We start from the raw sequence: 27,876 nt of genomic DNA on the forward strand, positions 1-27,876 counted from the left end.
ATAAGAAGTTCCATCAATAGGTCCAGTTTAATCTATGAAGCGTTGCACCAGAATCCTGAAATAGACTCGAGTCCCTAGACTGGGAACCAGTGAGAGAGAGTTCACTTACTGGAGTCCTGGGGACCATTCTACCTGAGCTCTTAAGAATTTAACCCAATTAATTATGAACTCTCCTGGTCTAAATCCCGTTTCCCCAAGCATCAGCCTCTGAGACCGCCCGGGATGCTTTCATTTTGTTTTCCTCTGCAGAAGAGAAACGCTGTGTTGCTCTGTCACCTGCACCTGCTGTTGCCTTTGGAATGTGTTTTTCCAAGGTCTCTGGGAAGAGGCAGCTGCCTGGGGCCGGAGCGGCTCAGCACTGCTGATAACAGCGCTGTCCTCCCTGCTACACGCTCCCACCCAGATAAAGACTCTGGGTAGCCATAACGAGCTCTCTGGGAATTACTGTTGTCCCAAAACATATCATTTTAACTAGAATGAACAGCTGGGGTGGAAAAGACACCTTTATGAAGAGATGGGGAAAAGCGGAGTGACTTGCAGGATCTGATGGAGGCTGGGGGTTTTCACAGCCTTGGAGCTACGGGACAGGAGGCACTGTCTGTCCGCAAGGCCCGGAGCCCGGTTCTGGAGCTGTCTGTCTGCAAGGCCCGGAGCCCGGTTCTGGAGCTGTCTCTCTTCAAGGCCCAGAGATTGGTTCTGGCACTGTCTCCCAAGGCCCAGAGCCCAGTTCTGGCACTGACTCTCTGCAAGGCCCAGAGCCCGGTTCTGGCACTGACTCCCAAGGCCCAGAGCCCGGTTCTGGCACTGTCCTCCAAGGCCCAGAGCCCGGTTCTGGCACTGACTCCCAAGGCCCAGAGCCCGGTTCTGGCACTGTCCTCCAAGGCCCAGAGCCCAGTTCTGGCACTGACTCTCTTCAAGGCCCAGAGCGCGGTTCTGGGAACTGAAGGGAGGCCCGTGGAGGGAGAGGGGGTTCAGGGGGCATCACAGATGTCGTCAGGAGCCAAACCAGTGAAGCGCTGGGAGCTCATCTTCCACATGGCGGACTGACAAAAAAAAAAAACGTGATGCTGCTGTTTTTTTTTTTTCTCCCCCTCAACAGCCCCGCGCGAGCACATCCGCACTGCGCTTTCGCTCGCGCCCCATTGGCCGAAGGCTCGGCGGCGGGGCACGCGCGCCGGGGCCACGCGCGGAGCCGCGGGGTGGGCGGGGCCTGCAGGCTCTCCCTCTTCCTGCGCAGCGCGACTCCCCGGCAGCGGCGGCAGGCGGGCGGACCCGGCGTGCTCTCCTCCTGCGGTACCTTCGCCGGTGCGCCAGGAACACGACGCGGAGCAGCTCGACTCGGCTTGAGCGGCGGCATGGCGGCGGCGGAGTCCTGCGTCGTGGTAAGCTGGTGCGCGGGGCTATAAATAAAGCGACCCCCCTCCCTCCCCTCTCCGGGGTCGGGTGTCCAGTCGGGAAGACACAAGCCTTCGCTTTCTTGTGCGGGAACTTGTTTTTGTCTCCCTGAAGTGCCGGGGGCTGTGCGTGTCTTTAAGTCGTGGACGCCAGGCGGAGGGAGGGAGCTCAGCGTGTCAATCTGTCGCCCGCGGCTGCACGCCACGCTCTTTCGTGGAAAGGGCCCCCACGCGTGGGCCACATGGCCCTGGGATGAGGCGGCTGAGCTCAGGTTGCGCCGCACAGCGCACCTCCAGCTTGAGAGCACCGGCGGGGAGGGGCAGATCGCTGTCCGCTGTCCGCTGTCCGCTCTCCGTGCGGGATACGTGCGCGTCGCTTGGAAATACGATAGCGATGTTTTGATGGTAACCCATAATCCGGATTTGTTTTTCCCCCGCCCTTACCCTCTCTCTTTCTATTTTGGGTCGTGCGTGTTTGTACTGGCACTTGTCAACAAAAGCATGACCTTCCCCTGTTTTCAGGGAGCCGGGTTTTTTGGGCGAAGGTTGAGCTGCAATAAATGCAGCACAAAATGGTGTCCCTTTTCTGCCCCGGTTGTAACTGCCCAGGTAGAATGGTCACATCCCAGGTCTGTGTTGCTACAGGGAGCCTGCAACGTTAATTCCGTGGAAAATGCTGGCGTCCAAAATAAAGACTTTTCTCCCCGGCTGCGATTCATTCTCTAAGCGTTGTTGCTTCCTCAAATATTTCGTCCTGTCAGCTGTAGCTGCTCTGTGAGTTTCTGCTTCAAGGCGGTCAGAATCAGGCATGTCTAATGCACCCCCCCAAGAGCAACGTCTTAGAAAGGTCTGTAAAATCATCTTCCTAGAACAGGTGCCCCCAGCCTGGGTCCTGCAGGGCCCATGAGTCTATCGCTTTTGTGATTTGTGAATAGTGATCTAAATCAGCTCGTTAGTGGCCTGAGCAGACCCATCATGACAGCCATGGTGCGTGTGTGTGTCTGGCGCACTATGGCTGCCGTCGCATCATCCAGGTGGGGCTGCACACTGGTGGTGGTGGAGGGGATCCCCATTACCTGTAAAGCTCATTGAGTGGAGTGTCCAGAAAAGCGCTATATAAGTGTAAGCAATTATTATTATAATTATTATTAACGGGCTTCCAGAAACATCTAAGAAAATCTAAGAAAATGATTCAAGTTGATTGTTGACTTGGTTTGCTCGGGGGCGGAGCCTGTGGCCCGTTGCCACCGGGAGCCAATCAGACAGCTGCACCTGGGCTCTAATGGGCGGTGCCTCGTGGTAGTCATGGCGATGGCTTCCCATTGTTGTTGTTGCTGTTGTTGTTGTTGTCTTCTCTCTCTCTTCCCATGCTGGGGTGGTGACTCAAGGCACAACCTCCACTCCTGCCCTCCTACCCCCAGCCGGGGCAGTGCAGTAACGACGAGGGGGGAAAAACAACAACAACACCCCCCACAGAAATCCGCTGTACCAGTCGGACTGCGCTCGCGTTGAAACTGAGGGCTGGGGATTCCCGGTTTGGCGTTGACAGGGCACTCCGGCCTGTCCGTGCTGACGGGGTTGGGGTTCCTGTGCACGTCAGCACTGTACTTAGCGGATGGTGTACGTGGTCGCCTGTGCCTGCGGTTAGGAGAGCTGTGGAGTCTGGGATGCTAATGCGAGTTTAGAGTCATTGACCCATCGCAAGGAGAAGCCCGTGGCAGCCATTGTGGCCTCAGCACTCGGACAGCGGTGTGCTAGCAGCCGGGGTTTCAGTACCGATACCGCAAGCGTGCTGTGAGTGAAGGGTGTTGGCCTGCGCTGTGAGCTCCGCCCGCCAGCCCCCTGTCCAGGGGCAGGTTCTGGTGGGCAGACCCGCCGGAGAGGGGCGCGCCGGGGCGGGCCGGGGCGGGACAGGGCGCGTTTTCAGCCGAGCCGTGTGAGCACGACCGGCGGCTGACTCCCCGGCCAGAGACCGGCCCCCCTTCGAGGGGGCATCACGTTGTCTGAATTAACGCAGGGGCCCCGTCGCCCGCAGGGGAAATTCGATTTTCACGGGAAGTCAGATCGGCTCTCTGGAAGTTCAGCTTCGGGGGGGGGGAATCTGAGCAGTGGTCAGATATTTCTCATTCAGTTCATTATCTCCTTAGGTTAATGTGGATGATACTGCCAGAGGGGAAAAGAAAACACAGGCACAGTGCTTTCTTTGGCCCTTTCGTGATTGAATTAGAGCTGTTTTTCCCCGTGGGGAGCGCAGGTTGTCGAGAGTGGCCGCCGTGCCCCTGCCGTCACCAGGGTCCGTGTAAGAGCAGAGCCTGGTTCATACAGTCGCTCACAAGCTGCTCGCAAGGAGGCCTTTCTTTAGAAGGCCGGGTGTTTTTTTAATAATAATGTTTCTTTATTGGCCCTATACAATTTCTTGCATTAGGAATTCTTCTTTTCGCATACCCCAGCTTTTCTCCATGAGACACAGACACGGAGAGAAGCTGGGGGTCTGAGCGCAGGGTCAGCCGTTGTACGGCGCCCCTGGAGCAGTTGGGGTTAAGGGCCTTGCTCAGGGGCCCAACGGAACAGGATTCCTCTGCCGGCTGCGGGATTTGAACCGGCAACCTTCCAGTCACAGGCGCAGATCCTTAGATACTCCGTAGATACTGAGTCGACGAATTGCATTTGGTGGGAAAACGCCTTTAAACTGTTCCTTCTGTGTAGCTATGGTGGCTCATCTCCGGCCCCACGGGGAGATTACAGGTGGATCTTTGTCGATGATGTTATTCACCACATATGTAAATCACCTGGAGTTCAACCAGTACCGATTTCAATGTCATTTGCACACAGAGGGGTTTGGCCAACTTAGACCTTGTTCACCAAATCCTATAGTGCAAGGCGATATGCGTGTGGTGTGTTGCTCGGGAATATGGTGTTCTTGTGCATTTCTCTGTTTGATGCTTTCCTGGGTGGCGTCTAGGGATTTGTTTACAGTTTATCCATGACACCTCCCTACGAGTTTTCGGTTTCCAGGCTGACTGTATTTGGGGAAACACAAACCTGCACGTGGACACTGAGAGCTCAGGAACGTGTGTGTGTGTGTCTCTTTCAGATCAGTGACGAGGAGCAGGGCTATGCGTTGGACCTGTTCTGCATCCCCAAACACTATGCAGGCGACCTGGAGAGAGTCTACATCCCCCACGGGCTCATCATGGACAGGTCAGGGGTCAGGCCTCGGCGGCCAGCGCGTGTGGTAGACGTCACGCCAGCGTGGCAGTGATGCGTCCCGATTGGTCCCTCCTGCCACTGAGGGATTCCGATTGCATGCTCTGACTCCGACCTGACGCTTGCTTGTCTCCGGGGAGCAGGACCGAGCGCCTGGCCCGAGAGATCATGCGCGACATGGGAGGCCACCACATAGTGGCGCTGTGCGTGCTGAAGGGAGGGTACAAGTTCTTCGCCGACCTGCTGGACTACATCAAGGCCCTGAACCGCAACAGTGACCGGTCCATCCCCATGACGGTGGACTTCATCCGGCTTAAGAGTTACTGCGTAAGGGCCAACCTCTCTCTCTCGCTCTCTCTCTCTCTGTCACACACACTGACATAGTGTATGCACACAGAGACCCACACACACGTGCACACTCACTCACTCACACATCCGTGTGCACGTGCACACTCACAGTGTACGCACACACGCACAGTCGTGCACACGTATGCCCGCACACTCTCGCAGTCACATACACGTTCACGTGCATGTGCGTGCGCACACACACACACACTCACGGAGACCCACGCACGCACAGCTCTGCTGTAACTTGATGGAACTGTTCACTGATGACTGTTCACACTTGGGTGCATCACTCCTTGTCAGAGGACTCCCCGGATGTGTCATCGTGCACCCTCCCAGTAATCCAGATCGGAGTATCAGAGCTAATCTGGGATACGGCAGGAGTCTGCTCCGGTTTTCCAAGGCTGGTCTCTGGTGTAAAGGAGACGGAGCCAGAGGAGCTCACTAATTGTACTACCAAGGTCTCCCAATGGGAGAAACCACACCACTGCTGGCAGATCATTCGCTGGAAAGGTAGTCAGTCTCGGCATGTGTCGTCTTTTCCAGAATGACCAGTCCACTGGAGAAATAAAAGTCATCGGAGGAGATGACCTTTCGACCCTCACAGGAAAGGTGAGATTGACCACTGGCATGTTTTCTTCACTGAAGTGTTGAACTAAAAAAAAAAAGGATAATTTCAGTCAAGTTCATTCTAAAAAATTAATAAGATGGGGGAAATTGTTTTTAAGAGGTAATGTTTTAACCAGTACACACACACTAAATAGATCATTGTAACTGATAACTGTATTTACTCTGACTCCTTTTTCCATTTTAAACAGCAGTTCCTTCAAAAGGTAACTTGACACAGAGATGGATTCCCTTTGTTTTGCAGTAACTTTCCCCACTGCAGCAGATTAGGGAGGTCAGAGATCAGATCTGAAAGACATGGGACTGGTAATGAGTTCAACAAAAGTTGAAAACCGTCTTATGATGGAAGAACAAATTCTTCTAATGTGCTATTTGAAACTATTGTAATGCCTCTCGGTATATTTAGAGTACGATAAACTGACTCAAAAGGTGACATAACAAGGATTTGCATGAGCTAAACTGAGGTCTCTTTTTCTTGTCTTGCAGTCCTTTTGCTGACAGCATAGGCAAGAAATTAATGCCTACTTTAGACTTTCATTAGTTGTAAGATATGGAAACCTTTCTCCTGTACAGTACATGCCAATAAAGAGCTGTACATGGCAGTTAGATTCTTGTAGGTTGCTGAATCTGAAGTGACCCGAAAAACTAAACAGAAATGAAAAAATAACAATTGCAAGTGGATCGGTACAGCAGCGCCCGTTATTCGCTGCGGTTATCTTCCTACCCTTTACTGACCGCATTACTTGGGCACTTTGCCCACTGTGAGAAAACACTGCCTCATGTGCCCTTTGACAGGTTTTTCGAGGGCACCTGCAGGCAGCCAGATCAATAAAGAGTTGCTCTGTACATGCCTCTGTTCGGATTGGCTGGAAACTACCAAGACGGTCTGCAGGCATGCCAGGTCTGCTAATGTTTAACCTTCGCCATACACTGTTCAAACATATCGACAGACGCTGTTAAATGTCATTTCAAAACCACCTGACAGAAACTTGGTTCACTGACCCGAGTTGTCAGTGAACCCAACTCTTCAGTCTGCGTTCTGTTTAACTCTTAATGCTCCTGTGTTGTTTCACTAGAGGGACGATGACCAGGAATAGGAGAACCTATTTTGTTACAGCTTTGGGTGACTGAGAAGTGTCTCTTAGATTTTAGATGAAGTCTGTGACACTGGGAAGAGTAAACACTTCTAACTTCAAAGGAGAGAGGATGTTCGTTGAGGTCCCTTGAGCAGAAACGAGGGTACAGGTTACCTTAGTTTACCCAGGGAAGTTGTGGATTAATGATTGGCAAGCAGCAGGACAGAAAGACACAGTATAAGATGGCAGAAAGGAAGGAGGAAGAAGAGAGTCCAGAGGAGTTGGGACTTGAAGCTTGTGCCAGGCCAGAGCCCCTACTTCTCGATCATCCAAACCAGACCTGACTGGAGCTCAGTATTTGAACCTTATTAGAGTGTTCTGTTCTGTGTTTTTAGGGAACATGGGCTTCCTGGGTAAAAGGTACTTCCGTTAGAAACGTCTTTCCTGATTAGGGTGTATTTTATGGATAGGGAAATTGGCTCGCATTTGTTTTGTGGCATCCAGGGTGCAGAGAGAGAGATCTAACTGCAGGTCCCTTTGTATTTAGTTAGAAGGCATCTTATCTCTTGTGTGGTGGCATATTAAGAGTTTAGTGCTTAGTAGCAGTCTGGGGTTTTCTGGGTGGCCAGAATGTTAGGCCTCTGAAATGCTTTGTCTGTAAGTACTGTACATGAAGTAACCCGTGTGTTGCATGGTTTGTGTCTTGTGTAGTTTATTGTAATAAATATTTGTTTAACCAAGTGTGCCTGGATTATTACCCCTCTCAACAAAGCTGTGCAAGAGAACAAAGAATTCACGTCCCTCAAATTATACCAGCCGCTCAGGTATATGGTTAGAAATCGCGTACAAGTCGGGAGTTATGCATAATCATTTCACTTATTGTCAAAACCGCTCGGTCAGTTCCTGATTTTCACCAGTTTCGTAACCCCCCATTTGTACCCATTAAAGAAGAGCGACTGTTTGATTACTGATCGTGTTTTTCTCTTTTTTTTCCCCCTCCCGCCTGTTTCGGGATGCAGAATGTCTTGATAGTGGAGGTGAGTGCCACCTTTAAAAAAAAAAAAAAAAAAAAAACCTCTACCTACATTTTTGTTTGTTTGTTTTTTTTTAAACAACCTAATCCAGTGACGGGCACTGGCGTCCGTCGCTGAGAGAACGCGGTCGATTAAGGCGCGTTCTTGTTGTCTGTGCAGGACATCATTGACACAGGCAAGACGATGAAGACCCTGCTGGAGCTGCTCAAGCAGTACAACCCCAAAATGGTCAAGGTGGTCAGGTAAGCGGGGCCTGGCCGCTGGAGGCACGCTGTCCTGTCGGTGGGCCTCGGGGCCCTGACTTCTCCTGCCTCTGCCCTTGTAGAATTAGTGCTCGAGCCACTCGGTCTGCAACAGAAGAGCTGACACCCCTGTGCTACAGAACGTTAGTAAGGTTGCGATTGAATTGGACTATTGCTGCTGTTATTGTCATGTGATTATTTGTAAACTGCAGTGGGGTTCGCATTACAGTACACAACACAAGTGATGTGTGCTGAGCTTTTTAACAGACAGCCCTTCCTTTCTTTTGTCACATTAGCATTGCAAACTGGAGATATGGGGGGAAAAAAATGGTGTCCCTCACTGCCATACTTCACTGGACACTAGCGCCCCCAGGCAGCAAGTCTTAATATTGCAACACTCTGGGGGGAAGTAAAATTATTATTGCGTCGTGACATTATTATTTTATGTAGCATCTTTGCCATGTGCTGCTCTATCTCAAAGCGCTTTGCGGTTCAAAAGGCCAAAAATAACTATAACGTGATGTCACGAATGGGCATAACGGAAGTGCAGCTGCATGGGTCTGGAGTCTGGAAATGCATTTTTAAATGTTGAGAGAGCGGGAGGCTGTTGCAGGCTTGGGCAGAGCAGACTGTAGTGTAGGCCAGAGAGCCCCGTCGTGTGCACATGCAGGGGACCTGCGAGCACAGAGCTCAATTAAGGAGTATTATTGCACCGCAGCAGGAATGCGAATGCATGGTAGCAAGGAAAAACAAGAGTTTCACAGGTTTCTTCTGAACTTTAGACTGGGATAATGCTGGAGGGCCAAAACCAGGAGTGAAGTGTGTGCAGTTAAATTCCTCGCCGCTGAATTTTGAATGTACTGGAGCTCGCTGATGATACACTTGGAGGCCCCAAACAGCAGCGCTTCATGGTAACCCTGTCTAGATAGAGGACGGGCGCAAGCCGGTCTCTCTGGGACGAGATAAGTGCTGATCAGACAGGAGGTGAACAAAGGACACCCTCCCGATATCTCCAGCACAAGTTCCAGGCGTTAAACTGGAGTTAGGAATAAACCAGATTTTAGTGGGAAAACTCTAAACCTATCATATCTCAAAAGGGCCCATGACCACACAGTTGTGCAATTTGTGTGTGTGTGTGTGGGGTGGGGGGTGGTCATGGTAATATTCCCATCACCTCTGTCCTGTCTCTTATTAAGCCATAAAAGACATCTATAATCATGAAAAATAATTGGAAAGTCGAGTCTGGGATTTTAAAATCGGAGAAGCTTTATTAAAGATTCTTTGCAGCACTGATGAATGTGACAAGTACCCTTAGAATCAAGCTTTTTGGTGCTTGGAGCTTTGGCCTTGTCTGCAGAAATGTGGGAGTGGATCCCTCAGATGACTGTGGTTCGGATTGTAATGACCTGTCCGTGTCAACTCCGCCTGCTGGTTTGTGGTATGTTGGGGTGTTTACTCTGCAAGGCCAACACTCTCTGTTGGTGCCCCCGGAGTGGCCAAGAACCCCAAGTCTGCAGTAGTCGCCCTGTGGGGGCCCCCATCTTGGAGGAGCTGCAGGGGTGAACTCACGGTCCCTCTCTTTTCTGTCCTCAGTTTGCTGGTGAAGAGGACACCCAGAAGTGTGGGTTACAGACCCGACTGTAAGTACTGGGCAGGGCGTGCCGGTTTGGGTGGGGGGGGGTGTCGGCCTGTTCGGCTCGGTGGTTTTTCGAGGGCTGTCTGCTCCCGGAGACCTTCTGGGAGGGGGGTTCCCCAGGAATAGAGAGAAACCTGTCAGCTCTCGGAAGTCGTGTAAAATCGGTGCTCACAGTACTCGCTCTTGTGCTTTTAATATTCACTCATTATCAGCAGCTTTTCTAATAAGCGAAGACGTTTTTTTATAATTAGATTAGGGCTCATGTTGAGGGACTTTTTTAAAGGGGTTTCTATGCCTGAAAATGTTGAAAACCCCTTAAGTAACCTTATATTATGTTTCTACTTGATTTATCTTAAGAAGAAGCCCCTGTGTGTTAGTTTGTATTGGGTCAGATGTTGTTTTTGTTTTTAAAGATGATATGTTAAACCTGAAGGTATTTTTGTGCTCTGTGCTGACATACTGTATTTATAGCCTTGTCCACCCTGTTGACTGTTTTCAAGACTGGTTGCAGTAGCACCGCCACACCAGCAGATGGCAGTAACGCTCTTCAGTTAGACTTATTTTACACTGGATTTAAAAAAAAAAGAATTACACTGGATTCCAACCTTAGAAAGGCCTTAGAAATTGTTTTCCCCGACAGGTATTTGGTCTACAGAGAAAAACCTTGCGTTGATGTTAACGGAATTAAAATCTCTTTTCAGATATAGGATTTGAGGTTCCTGACAAATTTGTAGTGGGATACGCCTTAGACTACAACGAGTACTTTAGAGATCTGAATGTAAGTATAAAACCTAGTACTGGCCGTGTGTGAACTAAGCATGTGTTTCAGTGGCTGTCTTTTAGCCTTTTTCCGTCATTGTAGAAGATTGAACCCTTTCAGCACAGAATGACATTGAGAATTATTTTAAAACAAAAATAAGCGCGTGTGTCTGATCCAGGCACTTTTCCTGATTTTGAATTCTGCATCTCTAAAGTGAATTTACAAGAGCTCTCAAAAGCATGCTCTTAGCATCTCTGAATCATCACATAAAAGTTACATCTAAAACTGTTGTCAACTTAAAAAGAAGTTGCCATTTCTATTGTAGCAATTTCAATTGAAAAAGAGTTGTCTCACATTGACCGTTCAACTCCTTGAGTCCCAGACTGAAAATGTGGAGTCAAAACCTTTTACAGCTGTGTTGATAAATGCCGGTTCAGTGCCCAGTTCATTAAGAGCGAAGCCTGGTCTGCTTTAAATGCAGTTCTTCACAGCTGGGAATCAACTCTCGTCTCTTTCAGCACATCTGCGTGATCAGTGAAGATGGCAAAGAGAAGTACAAGGAATGAAGAGGACTTCGCTCCCCCTCCTTAGCTGTGTCTTATTATTATATTATTATCGTATCGTTAATTTTATATTTTAAGAAATTTTAAAGAGCTCGAGTAAGGCGGCACAAGTTCACGAGAGGGAGGCTAGGGTCCGGGAGCTTCTCCTGCCACAGAGAGTGCCGAAGTCTTCTTCGCCCATCACAGCAGCCCCCCCTCACCCTCACCCTCACCCACACACGCCACAGCTGCACGCCTGGGTGGGGATCCCCTTCTTGTAGGTACTGTGCAACTCCAAGGCTTGGCTCTGGGAGGCCGTAGGCCGTTGGGTGAACAGGGCGTGCGTGACGGTGCACACCTGCTTCCTCACTCACAGGGACAGGACAGGCGAGGCGGGGGGGGGGCGTGTGGCGGTCAGCCCTAGCTCCTGCGGGTTCAGAGCAGGCAGGGGTGGGGACGGGAGGGGGGGCCAGCGGCGCAGAGGAAGCGTTGGGTCCGGCCACACGGCCCGCTCACTGAAATGGATTTGCAGGGGGTTGTGCCGTAGTTCTACATGGGAATAATTGGGAGTTCTGCCCTTTTCACTGGTGTGCTCTGAACCAGTCGATCTTACGGGCCAGACGAGACTTGGACCTGGATTAAATCGGAGCTCCGCCGGTCATCGATTCCAACCCCCCTTACTGACCACACTCGGCATCAGCTGCCTGCTGGGCGGGTGTATTTGTCTGCCCAGCAGAGGGCGCTGCCAGATGTGGTTCGGTACTGGCGTGTAGCAGCCAGGTCAAAGTTTTCATTCAGTTCAGGCCTCAGGCTTCTCGGCCCACTGAGGCCCTTCAGTTAAAAGCCCTCCCACTGTCCCAGTCGTCTTCACGACTGTAAGTGTCCAGTCCCAATCGCATTTACAGGCTTCCGTCGTTGTGCTTCAGGGGGTGCGCCCTTCTTCCCGAGCTGTTGGCTGTTGTCACAGCCCCCACGACTCCCGTCTCTCCTCACAGCAGTGCTGAGCTGACTTCTACAAAGGCTGAAACGTCTGGGGAAGCCAGCAGTTCTGCGCTTACATCGGTGGGTGACGAGGAAAGAAAAGGCCTTTTCTGAAAAGAGATCAAGGCCTTAATCTTATTTTTTGTCAAGGTTAGAAAAAGGACTTTAGAGACCTGCTGCAGCCCCTTCTGGTGAGTGAACCACCTCCTGTCGCATCAAATGTTGCACATGCCTCAAGTTTATTCATAATTGCAGGGGGAAAGGAGCGCTGTTACTCGGCTTTATTTTTTTAAAAACTATTTTGCAGTTTTAAATCTTGGGGATGTTTAAAACGAATGCTGAAAAAATGTCTGAAAGGCAGAGCTGATCGTTACTGTTGTAGCGTTTTGCGGCAATTAGAAATCCCTCTCTCCTACCCTCTCCTCTTGCGAGTTTCAAGGATTTTATCGTTTTAACTGATCCTCTTAACGCTGAGAATGTGACACTTCCGTTTCCTTTTTCATCATTTACCAAGTCGTGGAATTCACAGCTGGCCATCTGTTCATGGCACCTGAACAGAAATTCTGCATAATTCCCCGGGCTTCACCACAAGCCGGTATGCGTGTTTGCCACGTTGTTTTAATTCCCTTTGTCACCTTTTAGTTTCACAGACTGCACCCTCCCCAACACGTTTCAAGGACCAGACTGCACCCCAGCGCGTCCGTGTGGGGGAGACCTTTTCAGTTAAAGCCAAGTTGAAGAAAATAGCAGGTATAGCTTTGAGCAGCCTGCTCCTTAACATCATACCTATTTGTTTGAACGTGTGGATCACCGCTGAAGATACGCAAGTGGTTAATTGGCTCAATATTATACATTTGTAGTAAACTGATAAATACACAGCAATCCGTAAAGAGCAGGATAGATTACCCATGTTTTTTTTAAACAACTTTATTACAGGGGGGGTCCTGTAAAATCCCACCTGTGACTTGCATCTCAAGAACAGTGCTCACAGTCCAGTCCATTTCAGGTCTTACCAGGTGCCTCTAGGGAGGCCACCACCCAGTGCTGGGTATTTGCTATTGTGTTGTCTATTTGGTCTAGACGTGGCATAGCCTGGACTTGGTTTTCTTCAGCACTACAGCCTGTTCAAAGGGCTTTAGGTTTTAAGATCGAAAATGGATTTAACAGCTGGCCAGTGACACTCTTGATTGCTTCTCTACCATGCTGAGGTAACTGAAAATGAGTACCCTCATTTTACCTGTTTACCTGTACAACTTCCCCCATCTTGGAAACACCTATTGCAAGACATTCATCCTGCGTGTTTCGGAATAAAACAGAGGAAGGTGTGGCACCACCTAACTTGGTTAAATTCTGAAAATGTAACCTGTTTTTGGATGCTTTGTGGTATGGTCAGATTGTACAATGTTTCTCCACGTTCACCTTTTTGCCAAAAAGAAAATATTTACTTTTTGTAATGCTTTAAGTGTATAAATGCTTTAAAAGTGGCAATGCATATTTTAATATTGGATGCACTTTTGAGTTTTTTGAAATGCTGACATTGGAACTGAAGCCTCTTGTTGATGTTAGTTTATAAACAATCCACATGTACCAGTCTCTGGTGAAAATACTATAAACATAGTTTTGTAAATGAACACCTCTGTAATATCTAGAACGTGACACAAAAGAAGATAAAGGCTGAAGTTCTGAATTTTCGAACTATTCGTTTTTGTTTCAAACAGCCAAAAGACAGTTAAACTAAATTTGAAAGTCAAAATTTGCAGCATTGTGTTATCATTTTTCTTGTTCTGTCAATCGGCAAGAAGGTGGAAAACCAGCTTCCAACCAAATTAGAACAAGAATTACATTTGTGGTCCTCCCACAAAGAGTGAAAACTTTAAAAATGTACATGCACAGCCCTGCATGAGTCAACACCCTGACAAATATACACAGCTATACTACATACAGAACGCAGAGTCAGGATCCATTTGGATGATGCAGGAATAGATGTGCTTTTAGGAGACCTTTCTGTTGTCCAGTGTAAAAGTACCCGAGCAGCCATGGGTTGGGCCTGTAAAAATCCGTCAATGTTTTGTACTGCTGTCACAATACAATCTCTACAACACGCCGTCACTGTGACAATAAATTGTAATTTTGAAATGAGCCTGGTGTGAGGACCTCTTCCTTCTCCACGAGTGAGGCAGGCCCGGAGGACTCGAATGTCCAAATGCGCAAGGAAGGGGAAAAAAAAAAACCACATTTCTGCTGCCTAGCTGCAGCACCCGGCTCAACAAGCTGGAAAAGAATTCCCCCCACAAGAAAAGACTGCTTTCTCAAGTTCTTTAATGAAGCATGTTGTAAAATTAACAAAGCCGCGTTCACGGTTCTACGGCACCAGCCGGGGACTGGACACCTCGGTACCGAGACGGGAAATCCAGGTCCATGGTCCGCGCTGGCCTTACTGAAGCAGATCCGCCAACACTGGAGACCCCAATCGGCGCCACTCCAGTATGTACGTGCTGCTACAGCACGGCCAGCGACGCGCGGGACTGCGGGCGGGTGTGGCAGGGCCGATCCGGCCCCCTCTCTCGCGCTCTTTCGCTCGCTCGCTCGCTCGTGCTTGCGCCGCAGAGGCAGCTCCGCATGGTCTGTATCTCCTCGTCACTACAAACCATGTAGTGCTGCTACAGCCGCTGCAAGCCCACCATCCCCGCCAGGTGCCGGTACAGACGGCCGTGCCCAGGGGCATCCCTCCACCGCCACGTCTTAAATGTCCGACGCCCGAGACCCAGGCCCTTTCTTCTAGGACACCTCCCTCCGTGGTCTTCCAGCGCTCCCTCCTACGGGTGTGTTTGCGAGCAGGCGTGGGGGACTCACCTGCGAGGCAGCCAGAGCCCGTGGCCCAGGTGCACCTGGTGGCGCAGGGCGGGGGTCCTCGGGGGAGCGAGGAGAGTCGCCCCCGCTTCTCAGTTTACCGGAGGGGAGTCGGCCCGCACGCACCGGGGTTCCCCCCGGCGAAATCCCCCACCCCAGCGGTTTCAGTCCGCCTGCGCGACGGCTCCGGTCAGAACGCGGGCCCCGCCCACTGGCCCACGCAGGGAGGGGGGGGTGGGGGAGGTTGAAAAGTGCTTCGGCTCATTCGAAAGGCGTTGTCTGTTTTTCTCAGAATTTAGAAGCTCCCGGCTTGCTCCTGGGACAGTGTTGGGAGTATTGTTTAACACCAAACGGTCCATTCCCTCAGCGTGACCCGTGTTTCAGTGCCTGCGATGTTGACGGGCGTGTTTAAGGACTGTCGATTGTGCCACATCAGGACAACATCTCGATATCGTTCGGCGCAGAAATTATACCCATCGCAAACCCGATTCCCCTCATCAGAAACCTAACAATGAGCGCCTGTGTCTCCCTGAAATGTGCAAAAGAACTGGCTTACCAGGGTCCGTTGTGCACGTCTGCCAGAAACAACACGCGTTTACGAGGAACATTTCAGCTGAAACGAGGCTGTGGGCTGTGTGTCAAAAAGTGAAAATTACAGTGGAATGAATACTAACAAATTACCAGGAACAATCCGCGCCTTGATCCCGCAGTTGCTGTGTGTCACAAATATTAAGCTTCTTAATATTCAGAAATTTACCCGTCTGGAGAACAAAGAAAGTGATTACACAGTCCATTAGTCATAAATGCCTTCAGTCGTTCACAGTTTGTTAAAACTTTACCTCCTGCGGCCCACAGCACTACTCCAGTAACACTTGGGAGTTAAAACACACTGGTCGTCTGATCATCTTTTGCACAAGAGCAAACCGTTGCTCTCCGTTCAGACTTTAAGTGTCAAACACTAGTTAAAAGTTGCAGTCCGCATTACAGTTCAGAATGAATGAGGTTTTCTTTTGTTTCACAGCAGTTCCTAAACCTTATTCTCAAGGATTTATGGTTGTGTGCTTTCAACTTTTTAAAGTTCTCCACAAAACCTCCATAGAAAAATAGTTAAGGTTGCGACATTCTAGAACCTCACTAAAAAATTTAAATCAATCGATTTCTCCTCTTTTTGCAAACTCGCGCGCAGTGAGGCCTTCAGGATTATAGAACCAAAACTGTTAGCTATTGTGAACTTGAAGAGCGCTGGTTCAGTGGTGCAGCTGGGCCTGAATTTGGATCCCAAATTTCAATCGTGGGAAAAAAAACCGGGGCAGAGACACCAATACGTCTCAGTTACTCGAATCAACGGTACAAACCGCTTTCTAATTTTTTTTTATTTTCTCAACTCATGATGCATTAAGCTTTTAGGACTTTGGAATTGATCACTGGAATGCAAATGATTTTTATTTTTTTTTAAATGCACCAAATGTGGATGAACGGACTGCTCACATTTTTACTTGCAATAAAACCAGCTTTGGGGGGGGAATGCAACCACTATCCTCAAATATTATGCATCCAACTACTCTTCTCCAGCAGCAAAGGCATAATAAAGAGTGAATAGAAAGAGAGAGAGAAACCTCCACCCCCAGCCAGGTCAATAGTCCATTTGTGAGAATGGAGGAAATGGGACACAACACACTCCCAGACTTACTGCGCGTACAGAGGACACACTGTCAGGAAAATCCTGCCCACTTCTCCCCGAGAGGGAAGATGTGAAATGTGTTTCAGCTCCAGGGCGCTGGCAGGTTCCCCTTTTCCCTTACAACATCACAACAGGATGAAGGAGCCCTTTGTGAATGAAGCTGCACCCTCAAAAACCCAAATCGGCAGCGCCCCCCGACAGACTTATTCAGAACTCCCTCCCCCCTCCCCCCTCCCGTGCCGGGACTCCCGCTCTAAAACACTTCCGGGTCACCGGCGATGAGCAGGTGAACGACAGCAGAACCACAGTTCTGCGCCGTGTGCGGCCCGCAAGCCGGGTGACGAGGAGCACCGGGGACCAGGACGCCCCTCCTTACGCTCCGCAGGGTCCCGCAACACAGGAGGAGGGGGACTGGGAACGCCGAGCGCCAAGCACAGACGGGCTTTTTGGCACCGGGACGTCCACAAGCGGCTTTAAGAAAACAAAATTAATTGTTGGGTTTTTAGCATTTTGTTGTTTTTGTTGTTGTTTTGAAGGGGAAGTTACCGGCTTAGATTCCACATTTCCAATGTTGCTGCCGGTGCTGCCCTCTGCCTCCTTTCTCTGGTATTGCTCCCAGGTCACCACAGTCCTGCCCTTCACCTAGAAGGGAAGAACACGACCATCAGAGGTGCTGTGCTTCCGGAGAGACCCACGCAACCGGACAGAAAAATACCAACCCAGCAGAGGAAGGATTGGACCCCCCTGATCAAACTTACTCTGGCACCACGCAGAGCCGTAGAGAAATGTGCAGCAAACGGGCCATATTTTTCCTCTTTTTCACTCCTGCTAAGCCCCCCGTTATCGGACAGAGCCAACTCGGAGGCTGCCATTCCTAACTGGAAGGAGGACGCAGTGGAAAAGATTCGGGGGGTGGGTGGAGAGATGCTGCCAAGACATCTATCTGCACACAACGGCCTCAATTGATTGTCGCAGCCCGACGCTTAGTTTTAACCTGCGCGAGGCGCCCTTTCAAACTCACAAGCGACAACAGCGAGGGGGGCCGGATCTTTCTGCGGCTTTACGCAACACTGCTCGAACCGTGAACATCTGCCCGCGGGGGATAAGGGTCCATCAGTGTGGCTCCAGCGGGCAGTGCGTTTTTTTTATTTTAATTAGGGAGGGGGGGGGTGGTTAGAAAATGGGACTGAAAAGAAACCTTCCCCACAATGCCAACAGCACTGCTGTAGTCCCGAACTCTCTGCCAGCCTAAATAACAGCAGAGGCCTCCAGACCCTTGGTGCCAACCTCTTCCCCTGGACCCGCGGCAGCATCAGCCACGCCCCCTGGTGGCCAGTGGCAGTACACAAGGCCACCGATCACTTCCTGCCCCCCCCCGGTGGAAAGGAGCCCGGGCCTTACCTCTTCGACGGGCAACGGGCCTGCCTGTGGGCCGCAGGCCGGGGGCAGGTGTCAGGGCTGCAAAGCGAAAGGAGAGAAACAAGTTGACGCCGTGAGGATGTAGCCGAGGTTTGAAACGTCAAACGCGACCGAAGTCATCCACACAGCCGCGTGGCTTGCCACACGCCGAAACACAAAGCAGCAGGTACCTTTTCCCCCCGACATAAAACGAGGACACCGCGTCTAATTTTGTTACGCAGCGCGAAGCTCGAGTACCAGCTTTTCACACCGGAGCAGGTGGCAACGTGTGGCAGAGGCCGTGTTTCATTCCACGCCTGGAGCCAGAAAAACACAATCCTTATCCTGCGTATTTACAACTTCCTCTTTTCTTATTTGCAAGCAGGCTGACACGGACGTCCACAGAAAGTCCGAGAAGACAAAGCCTACCCCGGCACCCAGACAGCTCCCCTCTTGAGTGATCAATGGGTGAAACTGATTACAGATGTACCGATCACAGCTGCAGTGACTGGGGTCGCTCAAACAGGGTTTGAATAGGACAGGGCTTCTCTCTCAGACAAGTTCAGGCACATCCCTCCTACTGTGCAGACAAGGCAGCAGGCAGGTAGAATTGCAGGGCTGCTGCGATGGTGGTGTCAAGTGTGATTTTCACAGCCCCCGCGTTAAAAAAAAAAGAGCATCATTCAGAACAGGTCATTGACTGGCGCTGCTGTTAAATAAGGGGTTCCCCAAAAACTCACCCCAAGCTTAGCCGTCCCAACTTGTGACTTGTTACAGTACTGTGAAACACAGTATGAGTGTAGGACAGGGCAGACGCCGACAAACTCTCGGGTGGATAAGTACATCTCCGTGAACTCGAGGTGAACGGACGTATCTTGTTCAAGAAATGTCATTTTAAAAATATATATATATGTACATCTGTTTGATTTGAAGCAAAATTATTTAAAAAGCGTAAAAAAATAATAATGAACTGCTGCCCCACGCACTGCGATGTCACGCTGGGTCATTTCTCCTAGGCTGTGCGCTACAGGTCGCCGGGGCTGTGAACACAAAAATAAAAACTGAAAAACAGCATTCGTGAGAAAACGGTACCACGTCGTGTGAACACACCGACTTGCAATAAATTCGATGATACAATTTAATGTCACCTTGCCGGCTAAAAAATCAACGTTCAATAAATAAGAATAACAGTTCAATAAGACGAATAATCCGAAAATAAGAACTTTATTATCTCTTCCAAACCGGTGATCACAGTGATGCTGTATCAGAATATACCGTTTACTAATTAAATATCAAAACGTTTCGTTGCCTTAAATTGGACAAATATTGCGTTCTCTATTTTTTATCACGAATTGGACATTTATATACTACTAAACCAGTGTAACTCCTGTCCCCAATTTAGACATTAATAACAGGTCAGTAAAAAAGCGTATTAAAACTTGAATTACATCCCCCTGTAGACTTCGACGTTGATCAAGTAACTTTTAATGATCCTTTCAGGCCACTGTGACTTTTTAACATTAAAACTGGACATCCACGTAATGTGGAGCGTCAGTCTGTTTTATTAAAAAAAAAACTCTTCCTTACTGTAAACGCGACTGTAAAGTGAAAATATACAGAGTTTAAATAAATTATAAACGGCAAATACACCACAATAAAAAAAAGAAATCCGAAAATAACGCGAACTTCACCAACGCGTTAATTTAAAAAAAAAAGTTTTAGGCTCGTACACTCAGATCGAGATCTTCTTTTGAGTGTAAATAAAAAAATAGGAAGTCGTAAATTCAGCTTTACAAATTCACAGTCGTATTGCCTGCAAGGGAGTTATTGCTTTTATTTCCTCGTTGTTGCCTAAAACAGGTTTAAATCGAAACGACGTCTCGTTAAAACAAAAATACTCAAAAGTACCGTTAACACACGGTAGCTAACTCGTCCCAAACTTACAGAAAAAAAAAGAAAGAAACCCCCCCCAGTTTGTAAGCCTTTTTGTCATTATTATATCTCTCGCCCCCGTATTTCTTTTTCGTTTTATTTATTTTTTTCTAAAGAAACTCAACGGCTCCCCACCAGCAAACAAACAACAACAACACACACACACACACAAAAAGAAGCGACCTAGAGAGAAAAAAAGTCCAGCTTGTTTTCTATTTAAACTTTTTTTTTTCCCATTTTAAAACTAAATTCCCGGGACAAAATCCCCCCCCCCTCTCCCTCTCCCTCTTCCCGTTTCGGGACTCCTCAATCGGGGCGAACCGTGAGGTAGTGAAGGGAGAGAAAAAAAAAATCCTGCAAAATAATTCCCCCTAAAATCCCTACTTACCTCCAGCCCAATCGAAAATGGCGCCGAAACGAAAAAAAAAACTGCTTGAATTTCATTGTAAGGTCCCGCAGCAAGGCGTTGTGGGAGCCCCGGCCCGCGCACCGTCCCCTTTCTGCCCTGCTGACACGAGTGGGGCGGCGGACACGCAGGAACCCGGAGGGGTGGGAAAAAATACCCCCCCCCCACACACACACACGCACACACACTCACACACTCACTCGCGTTGTTATAAAAAAAGATTATCGGACCTTCGTTTCGTGGCTCCGGCAGGGCGGCGGGAAGTGCAACTTGTGAACCTCGCCGCCCCCCCCCCCAGAGCAGAGGTGCAGGTTGAGCACACCGGAGCCCCCAAACTTTGTTGTCTGTTGTTGGGTTGTTGTTGGTTTTTTTTGGGGGGTGGGGGGGGGTAACACGGCGACTGTGGATTGAGCGCGTTTAACTCCCCCCCCCGTCGGAAAAAAAACGACACTGCATTTATACCCCTTTGTGCTAACCGCAGGCTGCTTCTCTACGACAAGCAGCTAAAAACGCGGACACACACACACACACTGTCGGTACTGAAGTTTTTTTTCAAGTGCCCCCCCCCCCCACAAACACACACCTCACCCCCCCCCCCCCCCATGCACCGGCGACTGACTGCTGCGTGTTATTGTTTTGAGAGAGAGAGAGACGGAGGAAAAAAACAACAACCGTTCATCTCTCCATCTTTCAGCGGAGCCGTTGAGACTTTTCCCTCCTCATGCAAGTCGGCAATAACCATTCCTATAGTAAGATGTCTACATATTACCTTTTAAGACTCCCTTAAAAGCTTTCTTTTAGAAAATGTATGTAAGTATATATTTAGATCTTATTAATATATTATGGGCTGCGGGGGTGGTCAGCGGACTGGGGTGCTGTGTGTGTGGAGTTTGCATGTTCTCCCCATCTCCAGGTTGGTTTCCTAGGGGTGCTCTGCTCTCCTCCCAGTCACAGTCCACACACTGGTAAGCTAAAACGCTTTAGGGCGAAACTGGCCCTGGTGTGTGTTTGCGTCTGTCTGCCCTGCGATGGACAGGCGTCACGTCCAGGGCGTACCCCGCCTTCCGCCCGTGGCCTGCTGGGATAGGCTCCAGCAGCGAGCGACCCTGAACTGGATGCTCGCTCGCCCGGCAGGTCCAGCACCTCTGGAGAGAGAGGATTCCCTTCGGCGGGTGGCAGCGAGGCTGAAGAGGGCTGCGCCTTTGTGCCACGAGGTCCCTCTGCTCTCGCAGGCCGTGAAACGAAGCCCTTTGGGAAGGACTTCTGGGACATTCACAGCTCCCTACCGACGTGTGTCAGATCTCTCAGTGCAGAGACGCATCTTATATTCCACACACGCAGCGATCGGCACCTGCTCTAGCTGATCCCCTGCAGCCCGAAGGCCTCCTGCAGGTTCGGCTCTCCAAGTCGGGCTCCCTGCTCCACGCGCCTAGCTCGGGGACCTGATCTCCCCCGTGGCCTACAGGCCTACACGCAAACACACTCGCTTGACGGTGGTCAACACTCAGACTCCTGGGAAGGAAAGTGCAAGTCACCAGACTGCAGAAACCGGACCCCAGGCCAGCGCGGGTTTCGGGCAGTGCTGTGCGAGAGACCGCGCGGGAGGCGCGTGAGACGGGGACCCCCGGCGGTGGCCCCGCGGGGGCCCCGAGCCAATTCCCTGTGTGACGGGAGCCGTCATCGTTTCTCGCGTCGGGGTTTCAGTCCGAGGCAGCACTCCTCGAAAAACCGCCGCTCCGGGGCGGGAGCGCGACTCCAGATATGAACGGGCACGCCGCAGGACTTCGGTCAGGCCGCCCATGAGAAAAACAGCGAAAGGAAGGAATGAAAGCCGGCTTTTGGAAACGTTAGTTGCGTGGAGGGGGTGTCCATCCTCCCCCGAGGCGTGGGTGGGGCAAGAGGGCTTTCTCCCGCCTGGGGGTGGCGTCTGAGAGTGAGCGGGCAGGAGCTCTGTGGGGGTCCGCCTTCGAATCCCGCCAGGCTGTGAGTCCCACTGCGGTTAACCTGTAATAACCCCGTGCTGGGGCCAGCGACGAGTGTGGGGGTCTGGGGGGGCCAGAGTGCTCAAACATGCTCAAATCTCTGCAAGTGTGTGGTGGGGGTGGGAAAGGTTGATCCAATACTCTGGTGGTCCCCTCTCTGCGATTCTGCGATCCTACTTCACAAATGAGGATAGACTCCACTGAGTATGTCATGCTGCTGCAGTGCGACAACGCGGTATGGAGTGAATAATTGGTATGAATAATTTCCCGACAATTATTGACTCATAATCTTTTTAGCGAATTGTAGTTTCTTTTTATCTGGGGACCACCTGGGCTGTGTACGAGCCCCCCGCCCCAGCTTCCGCTTGGACCCCACGAGACCCATCCTCGGGAAGGGTTAGGAGATCGGAGAAGTCCTCGACGCCTCCGCGATGAAGAACCGGGGAAGTTGTGTTCCCCTCGTGGTTAACTCCAGAGGCGGTTTCACAGACCGGAGTGTCGTGGAGGTCACCAGGACCGACTCTCCCCGGCGTCTCCGTCCAGAAACAGCGCCCAGTCTCCAGGCTCCCCTGCGGCGCGGTGAAATATTTCCGTTTTTTATAACCGCCGTGAGAGCCGGCGTCACGCTGCCGACAGGCTGGGTGTCTGCCTTCTCTGCGTTCTTGCAGCCTGAGACGAGCTGCCCTACAGCCTGGCCAGGATCAGCCCCAGGGTGGGGTAGTCTGTGGGCGGTGCAGGTGGCTCCCTGCGCAGGCTGAACACCCGTCCTGCACCATATTTATACCCAAAAGGAAGGCCTGGACTTCCACTGCCTTACGGTACAGGATACCAGCACAGCGCTGCTGCTTGGTCCTCACAACCACCCATATATGGTAAAAACCAAACACTCTGCAGAACACATCCAGCAGCCCGCGGCAACTCCCAGCCTCTTCATGTCACAGATCGAGGCCTTTTTCTGTTCGTGTAAAATTATGTCTTGCGCCTATGAGCACAGCTTTGGTGTGAACCAGAAAACTCTGGGGTGGGGAGGCGGGGGGGAGGGAGGCGGGAGGCAGGAGGCAGGGGGGCCCGCTTAATTAGAGGTTAGAACGCCATGGAAACACAACGAGGCCTGGAGCCCGGGTCAGCCACCGAAGAGTTTACAGCAGGGGTGTGAAACCGGCGTCTGCTGGCTTTAGTTCCAGTCGAATTAATGATTTACCGGATTATTGTCTTGGACAAAACAAGGAATATCAGCCCCCCAGGAAGTGAGTCCCTCTGTCTGTGAATTTGGACAAGCCCTAGACCCTGCAGAATCTCAATGAGAGCCCTCGAGTTCTGTGTTCAACGTGTTAACCTTACCAGTTCAAAATGGGTTGTGTGCTAAATACCCACTCCAGCAGGGGAACACCACCTGCCTGTCGTTTTGTTCACGGATTCTGCCGAAGGCTGAAAGAATGGGGAGCTGAAAGAGGACAACATGCGGACCCAGGCCTGGGGGGAGGGGCTAGTGGTCAAAAACAGGAAGAGGAAGTTCATGCAACGTGTGGCCTAGTGGCCGAAGTCAAGCTCAGAAGGCGGTCTGGGTCAAATGTTACTCTTACAGGGATTGTTTACCTGTAACAAGAGAGCTTGTTTACACTGGGTTTGAAGTTATCAAAGTTATTTTAAAACAGGCTTGAAGTTGCTTAGAAACCTACCGTTCCTGATTTATGTATACTGTATATACTTTAAAATTATAGAGTTATGTTTTACAACAATCATTTTCAACAACCTCAGTCCAATACAGAGGTGATGAGCTGGAGTCTAACCCAGCAGACAATGCGAATAAGGCAGGAGGGAAACACCCTGGATAAATGGTGTGATGAACTGCAACACAGACACCAGTTAACCTAGAGCAGCACCTCTTTGAATGGCGGAAGGAGACCAGAATGTCTGGAGAAATCCACAAACATGAGGTGGGACATGCAAACTCCACACGGAAGGCCAGGCCAGGCAGACTTGAACCCAAAATTAAAGTGCCATGAGCCAGCAGACCCAAGTTGACACATATAAGACATATTACACATGGAAACACCCAAGAGCAGTGGGACAGACACCTGAATATGCAGAATAAACGCCCAATAACAAATGTCTGATTGCACAAGGATGTTGACTATAGCATCGCCAGTTATCTCTGTCACACCCACCAAGAGGAACCACACAGGGGAGAAGCAGGAAGTGCAGAGAGACTCCCCTTCCCTGCCTACCTCTGATTGAACCTCCCGATCCTCCCAGCAGAGGATCAGCCCCCAGCACGGGTGAGGAGCATCCCTCACAGACAGCATCACATGCCCGCAAGTGCCCGGGAGGCCCACAGGGGGCGCTGTGTCACCTGGAGACTCCTGTCCGACTCTAATCCCGCCCTGTCCTTGGAGGTGCTCAGCCAATTGTGTGTGGTTGCTTGGGGAGTCCCAGTTCATGACATGACCCAGGCTCGAACCCGTGATCATCCTGCCCATCTGAGCCAGTATCAGGAGGCCCTGTGCCTATCATTTTAATCATCAGTTTGGGTGCAGTGGGCTGTTGGTTTGCAGAGTTCCCTTTTTTTTTCCCTCATCTTCTCCTCAAAATGATGCTTGTGCTAAAAAGCTTCGATGATGGTCAATGGGTCTTCATAAAATCATTCAGAGAAACCACACTACCAAAGATGTAATGTGGGTGCAGTACAGTGCGTGAGTCACTGCGTTGTCACTGAGGAAGGGAAAAATAAACAACCACAATGCAAGCCTTGGGTTCCATGTTTGAATTTTGTCTCAGTTTTGGTCACACAATAATACACCAGTTAAAGGGCATGTGTGTGTGATCACAGTGATGCCAGTAACAGAACAGATGTAGCATATTGCAACATGGGCGAACAAATGTCTCACTTCCGGTAAGTTCAGGAACATCGAGCTTCGCGCTCAGAATAGCTGACTTGTATGCTCGTTAATACCTCCAGAGCAAAGAACGCCATGCCCTGCTCTGTACGATGGGACCAAACACACAACAGGGCAGCTTGGGGATGATCTTCAAAGATGCAATGCAATGTGGGTGTCCAAGATGTTTTGTTTTTTTATAAAAAAGCACATGGTAAAGGGGATCTCTGCACTGTCCTCCTCTCCATTAAGTTGCACCAATGTTTGTAGCTTGCAAAAAAAATAAACAGGGGCCTCATTGTGGGACCTTACACTATCCCCTGCTCTGTCCACGCGAGGAAGGACTTCCCATAAGCTGCAAAGAAATCCAGGAAAAGTTATGAGATGCACCATGTCTCTCATGCAGAGGAGAGGTTTTACCATTTTTCCTGAGTAGCTATGTTCCCCAGTTGGCTGCAGAGCTCTATCGCTGTAGATACACTTCATTCAGACCTTTGTTAAATCTCCTTTTCACAGAGGCAGGATCAGGAACCGAGCTGTAACATTGAATAATATCGTGCTCGCCTAAAGAATACTTTCCTTTGTGAAATACCCTAAATATTTAAAGCCCTTCGCGGTTCAATGCGTTGTTGGTCTTTGATCTTTGTTTTTAGGATTTTGTGTTTGAGGTGTGAAGTTTAGTAATCCAGCAGTTCTTAACTTACCTGGAAGCTAGAGGTGTCAATCATATCTGTCTTATTCTGGCCATGTGCACACTGCCAGTGTGGAAATGACATCAGTGTGATCTGAAACACCTCGGTTCGATAAGAGAAGAGGATGTACCGTACGAGCCTTCGTCTGTGGTAGGCCCGTGGGAACCTGGTATCTTTATTTTCTGCCAGGCTGCAAGTTTACAAGCAGAATCTTCCTAACCATCCTAACCAACTTCCCTTTTTTTTCAGCTTTAAGACTTTTTTGTTTATGGATAAAAGCTTGAAACCGCACTATCCCAAAGGTCTTAAATGAATCGCGACCGTCCCTTTGAAGGTAGCACCTCATCTGAGTTTCCAACATGGGGAAAATATCGTGCATTTCTTCACAGCTCCCTCTGAGAGACTGCGGCCCCATGAGCAGGCTGGGCCTCAGTCCCGCCACGACGGGGTTAATCTCGCTGGGGCCTTGTTTTGCTGTTGTGCAGAGAGTCGCTGAGTCACTCCGCTTCCTTCCTCTTTTCTCCTCTCTCCCCATGACGGGGGGCCTGCCGGGCCCGAGCGGAGCATCGACACCGCAGGCGGAGCCCTGACCGTAAAAGCAGCCGCGTGTGAAGGCAGGGCCGCGCGCTCGCCCGCTGCACGCCGCCGGGGAGGAGAGCCCGGAGCCTTCGAAACAGCCAGAGAGAAGCCGGTAGCAGAGGACGCCGACGAAGATGCGGCCTCCTGCTGCCCCGCTGAGCTGCGTTCACGTTCAGGCCCTTGTTTTGGTGACTTCCTGTCACAAGAGTGGAAAATTAAAGGCCTCCTCCTTTCTGCCTTTGTTTTCTTCAGGCTCTTTCCCTCAGGTCCTCAGATGGAGGACCGGCTGCAACTGCAGCTCATCCTGAACGTCCCAGACTGGGGGAATTTCAGTTCGCGCCAGATGTGGATACGGGGGGTGACCCCTTTTCATCTACTCTCCGTTGCGTTGGTGGCATGCTCCCTTTGCAAAGAGATGAAAAGATATTTAAAAAGCAGTGAATGCCGATCTCTTCCTCTCACCCCCAAAACAGATCATCAAAATTTGGAGCAACGAAAAGATTTTTTTTTTTAAAAAAAAAAGCAGAAGCAGATGTTCTTTTTAAAGTGAAAATATCTCTAAAAAAACTTGTAAGAGGTTACATCTCCACCTACTTTTCATTAACTTTGATTTGTATGGTTATTCAAAGTTAAAAGACAAAAACTTTTGAAAATGTAAGCACTATAAGGCCTGTTCAGCTGTGCGTATTAAACAGAACGCTTTAAAAGACAGAGAGAAGAAGCTGAAGGGTGTCATGTATTTGGTGGTGCCATTTAACTCAATGAGAGCCTTGGTAAGCCTTCATCTGCTTACATCTGACCTGAATTATCCACTGCTGAATCCAAACACAACTTGTTGTTGTTGTTGAACATAAGTTGCAGGTTTTGCTCTGTGATGTAAATACAGGTCCGACTAAAATTAAAATTTTGATTCATTGCTTAAATCTGCTTTTTTGAACCCTCAGTGTCTGGGTTGCATCCGTGTTTTTAAACTTTTTTTGCCTGGTCTTGTTTACCAGGCAACCCACAAATAAACAATTGCCTTTTTCATAAAAAAAAAAACCCAACAACACACACACACAGACATATTAACGCAGACAAAGGCAGGCTCTCCCTGAGTGAAATGTTGCAATAGGCCCGTTGTTGGGTGGGTTACCATTCTGACGTAAAATGTGCTCTGAAACTCTACCCAGCGAGTCAAAAGGTAAACCCTCAATTAAAACTACGGTACTTTTTTTACACTTCCAGGAAACAGTGAGAAAGGGTGTGTCTGGGTATTAACTGCTATAGGGAACGGTTTCCTCCAAAAATATTTTACTTATATTTGCGGTTTCCCCCTTTTTTTGTCACCAATATAGATAACACTTACCGATTGTTTCTCATTACACCTCTGTTGTTGACGCTGCTATCTGCGAACGTGTGGACAGTCCGGGTGCATAGGAGTCCTTTGCTCCAAGGCCTATCCCCATATGGACGTTATCTCTTAAATTAACTCTTCTCTACAGCTGGGAGCAAAATCAAATGGCAAGAGATGAGTTCTCTCTATCTGAGCCTGTATGAAGTTTCTGTCTGCCACGGTTACAAAAACAGACAAATTTTAAGACTTTCCAATCACAGGTGACTAGACTGTACTTTTATGTATTGTTACACAGCCTGG

The 27,876-nt window shown here is 49.8% G+C and overlaps 1 protein-coding gene and 1 long non-coding RNA gene across 2 annotated transcripts; one reads left to right on the top strand and one right to left on the bottom strand.

The window, feature by feature from the left end:
- Window positions 1-1,155: 1,155 nt before the first annotated feature.
- On the top strand, window positions 1,156-13,983 carry hprt1 (hypoxanthine phosphoribosyltransferase 1). The gene is made up of 9 exons (XM_006632987.3): window positions 1,156-1,382; window positions 4,489-4,595; window positions 4,745-4,928; window positions 5,493-5,558; window positions 7,669-7,686; window positions 7,843-7,925; window positions 9,519-9,565; window positions 10,263-10,339; window positions 10,840-13,983. The coding sequence occupies exons 1-9, from the start codon at window positions 1,356-1,358 to the stop codon at window positions 10,885-10,887; spliced, it is 657 nt and encodes a 218-aa protein (XP_006633050.3). The 5' UTR covers window positions 1,156-1,355; the 3' UTR covers window positions 10,888-13,983.
- A 160-nt stretch (window positions 13,984-14,143) lies between these two features.
- Window positions 14,144-20,291, bottom strand: LOC107077897 (uncharacterized). The gene is made up of 3 exons (XR_001478871.2): window positions 20,094-20,291; window positions 17,777-17,833; window positions 14,144-17,017 (listed from the first exon to the last, which is right to left on the bottom strand). It is a non-coding gene; the product is annotated as an uncharacterized lncRNA (long non-coding RNA).
- Window positions 20,292-27,876: the final 7,585 nt, after the last annotated feature.

The sequence above is a fragment of the Lepisosteus oculatus genome, chromosome 8 (assembly GCF_040954835.1).
Source record: "Lepisosteus oculatus isolate fLepOcu1 chromosome 8, fLepOcu1.hap2, whole genome shotgun sequence".
Lineage (NCBI taxonomy): Eukaryota > Metazoa > Chordata > Actinopteri > Semionotiformes > Lepisosteidae > Lepisosteus > Lepisosteus oculatus.

What these genes read in the sequence shown, in the direction of transcription:
- hprt1 (XM_006632987.3), top strand. Translation starts at nt 1,356, where the DNA reads ATGGCGGCGGCGGAGTCCTGCGTCGTG. An exon ending in CACGGGCTCATCATGGACAG is followed by an intron (nt 4,596 to 4,744) that starts GTCAGGGGTCAG and finishes TCCGGGGAGCAG; the next exon opens with GACCGAGCGCCTGGCCCGAG. An exon ending in TCCGGCTTAAGAGTTACTGC is followed by an intron (nt 4,929 to 5,492) that starts GTAAGGGCCAAC and finishes CGTCTTTTCCAG; the next exon opens with AATGACCAGTCCACTGGAGA.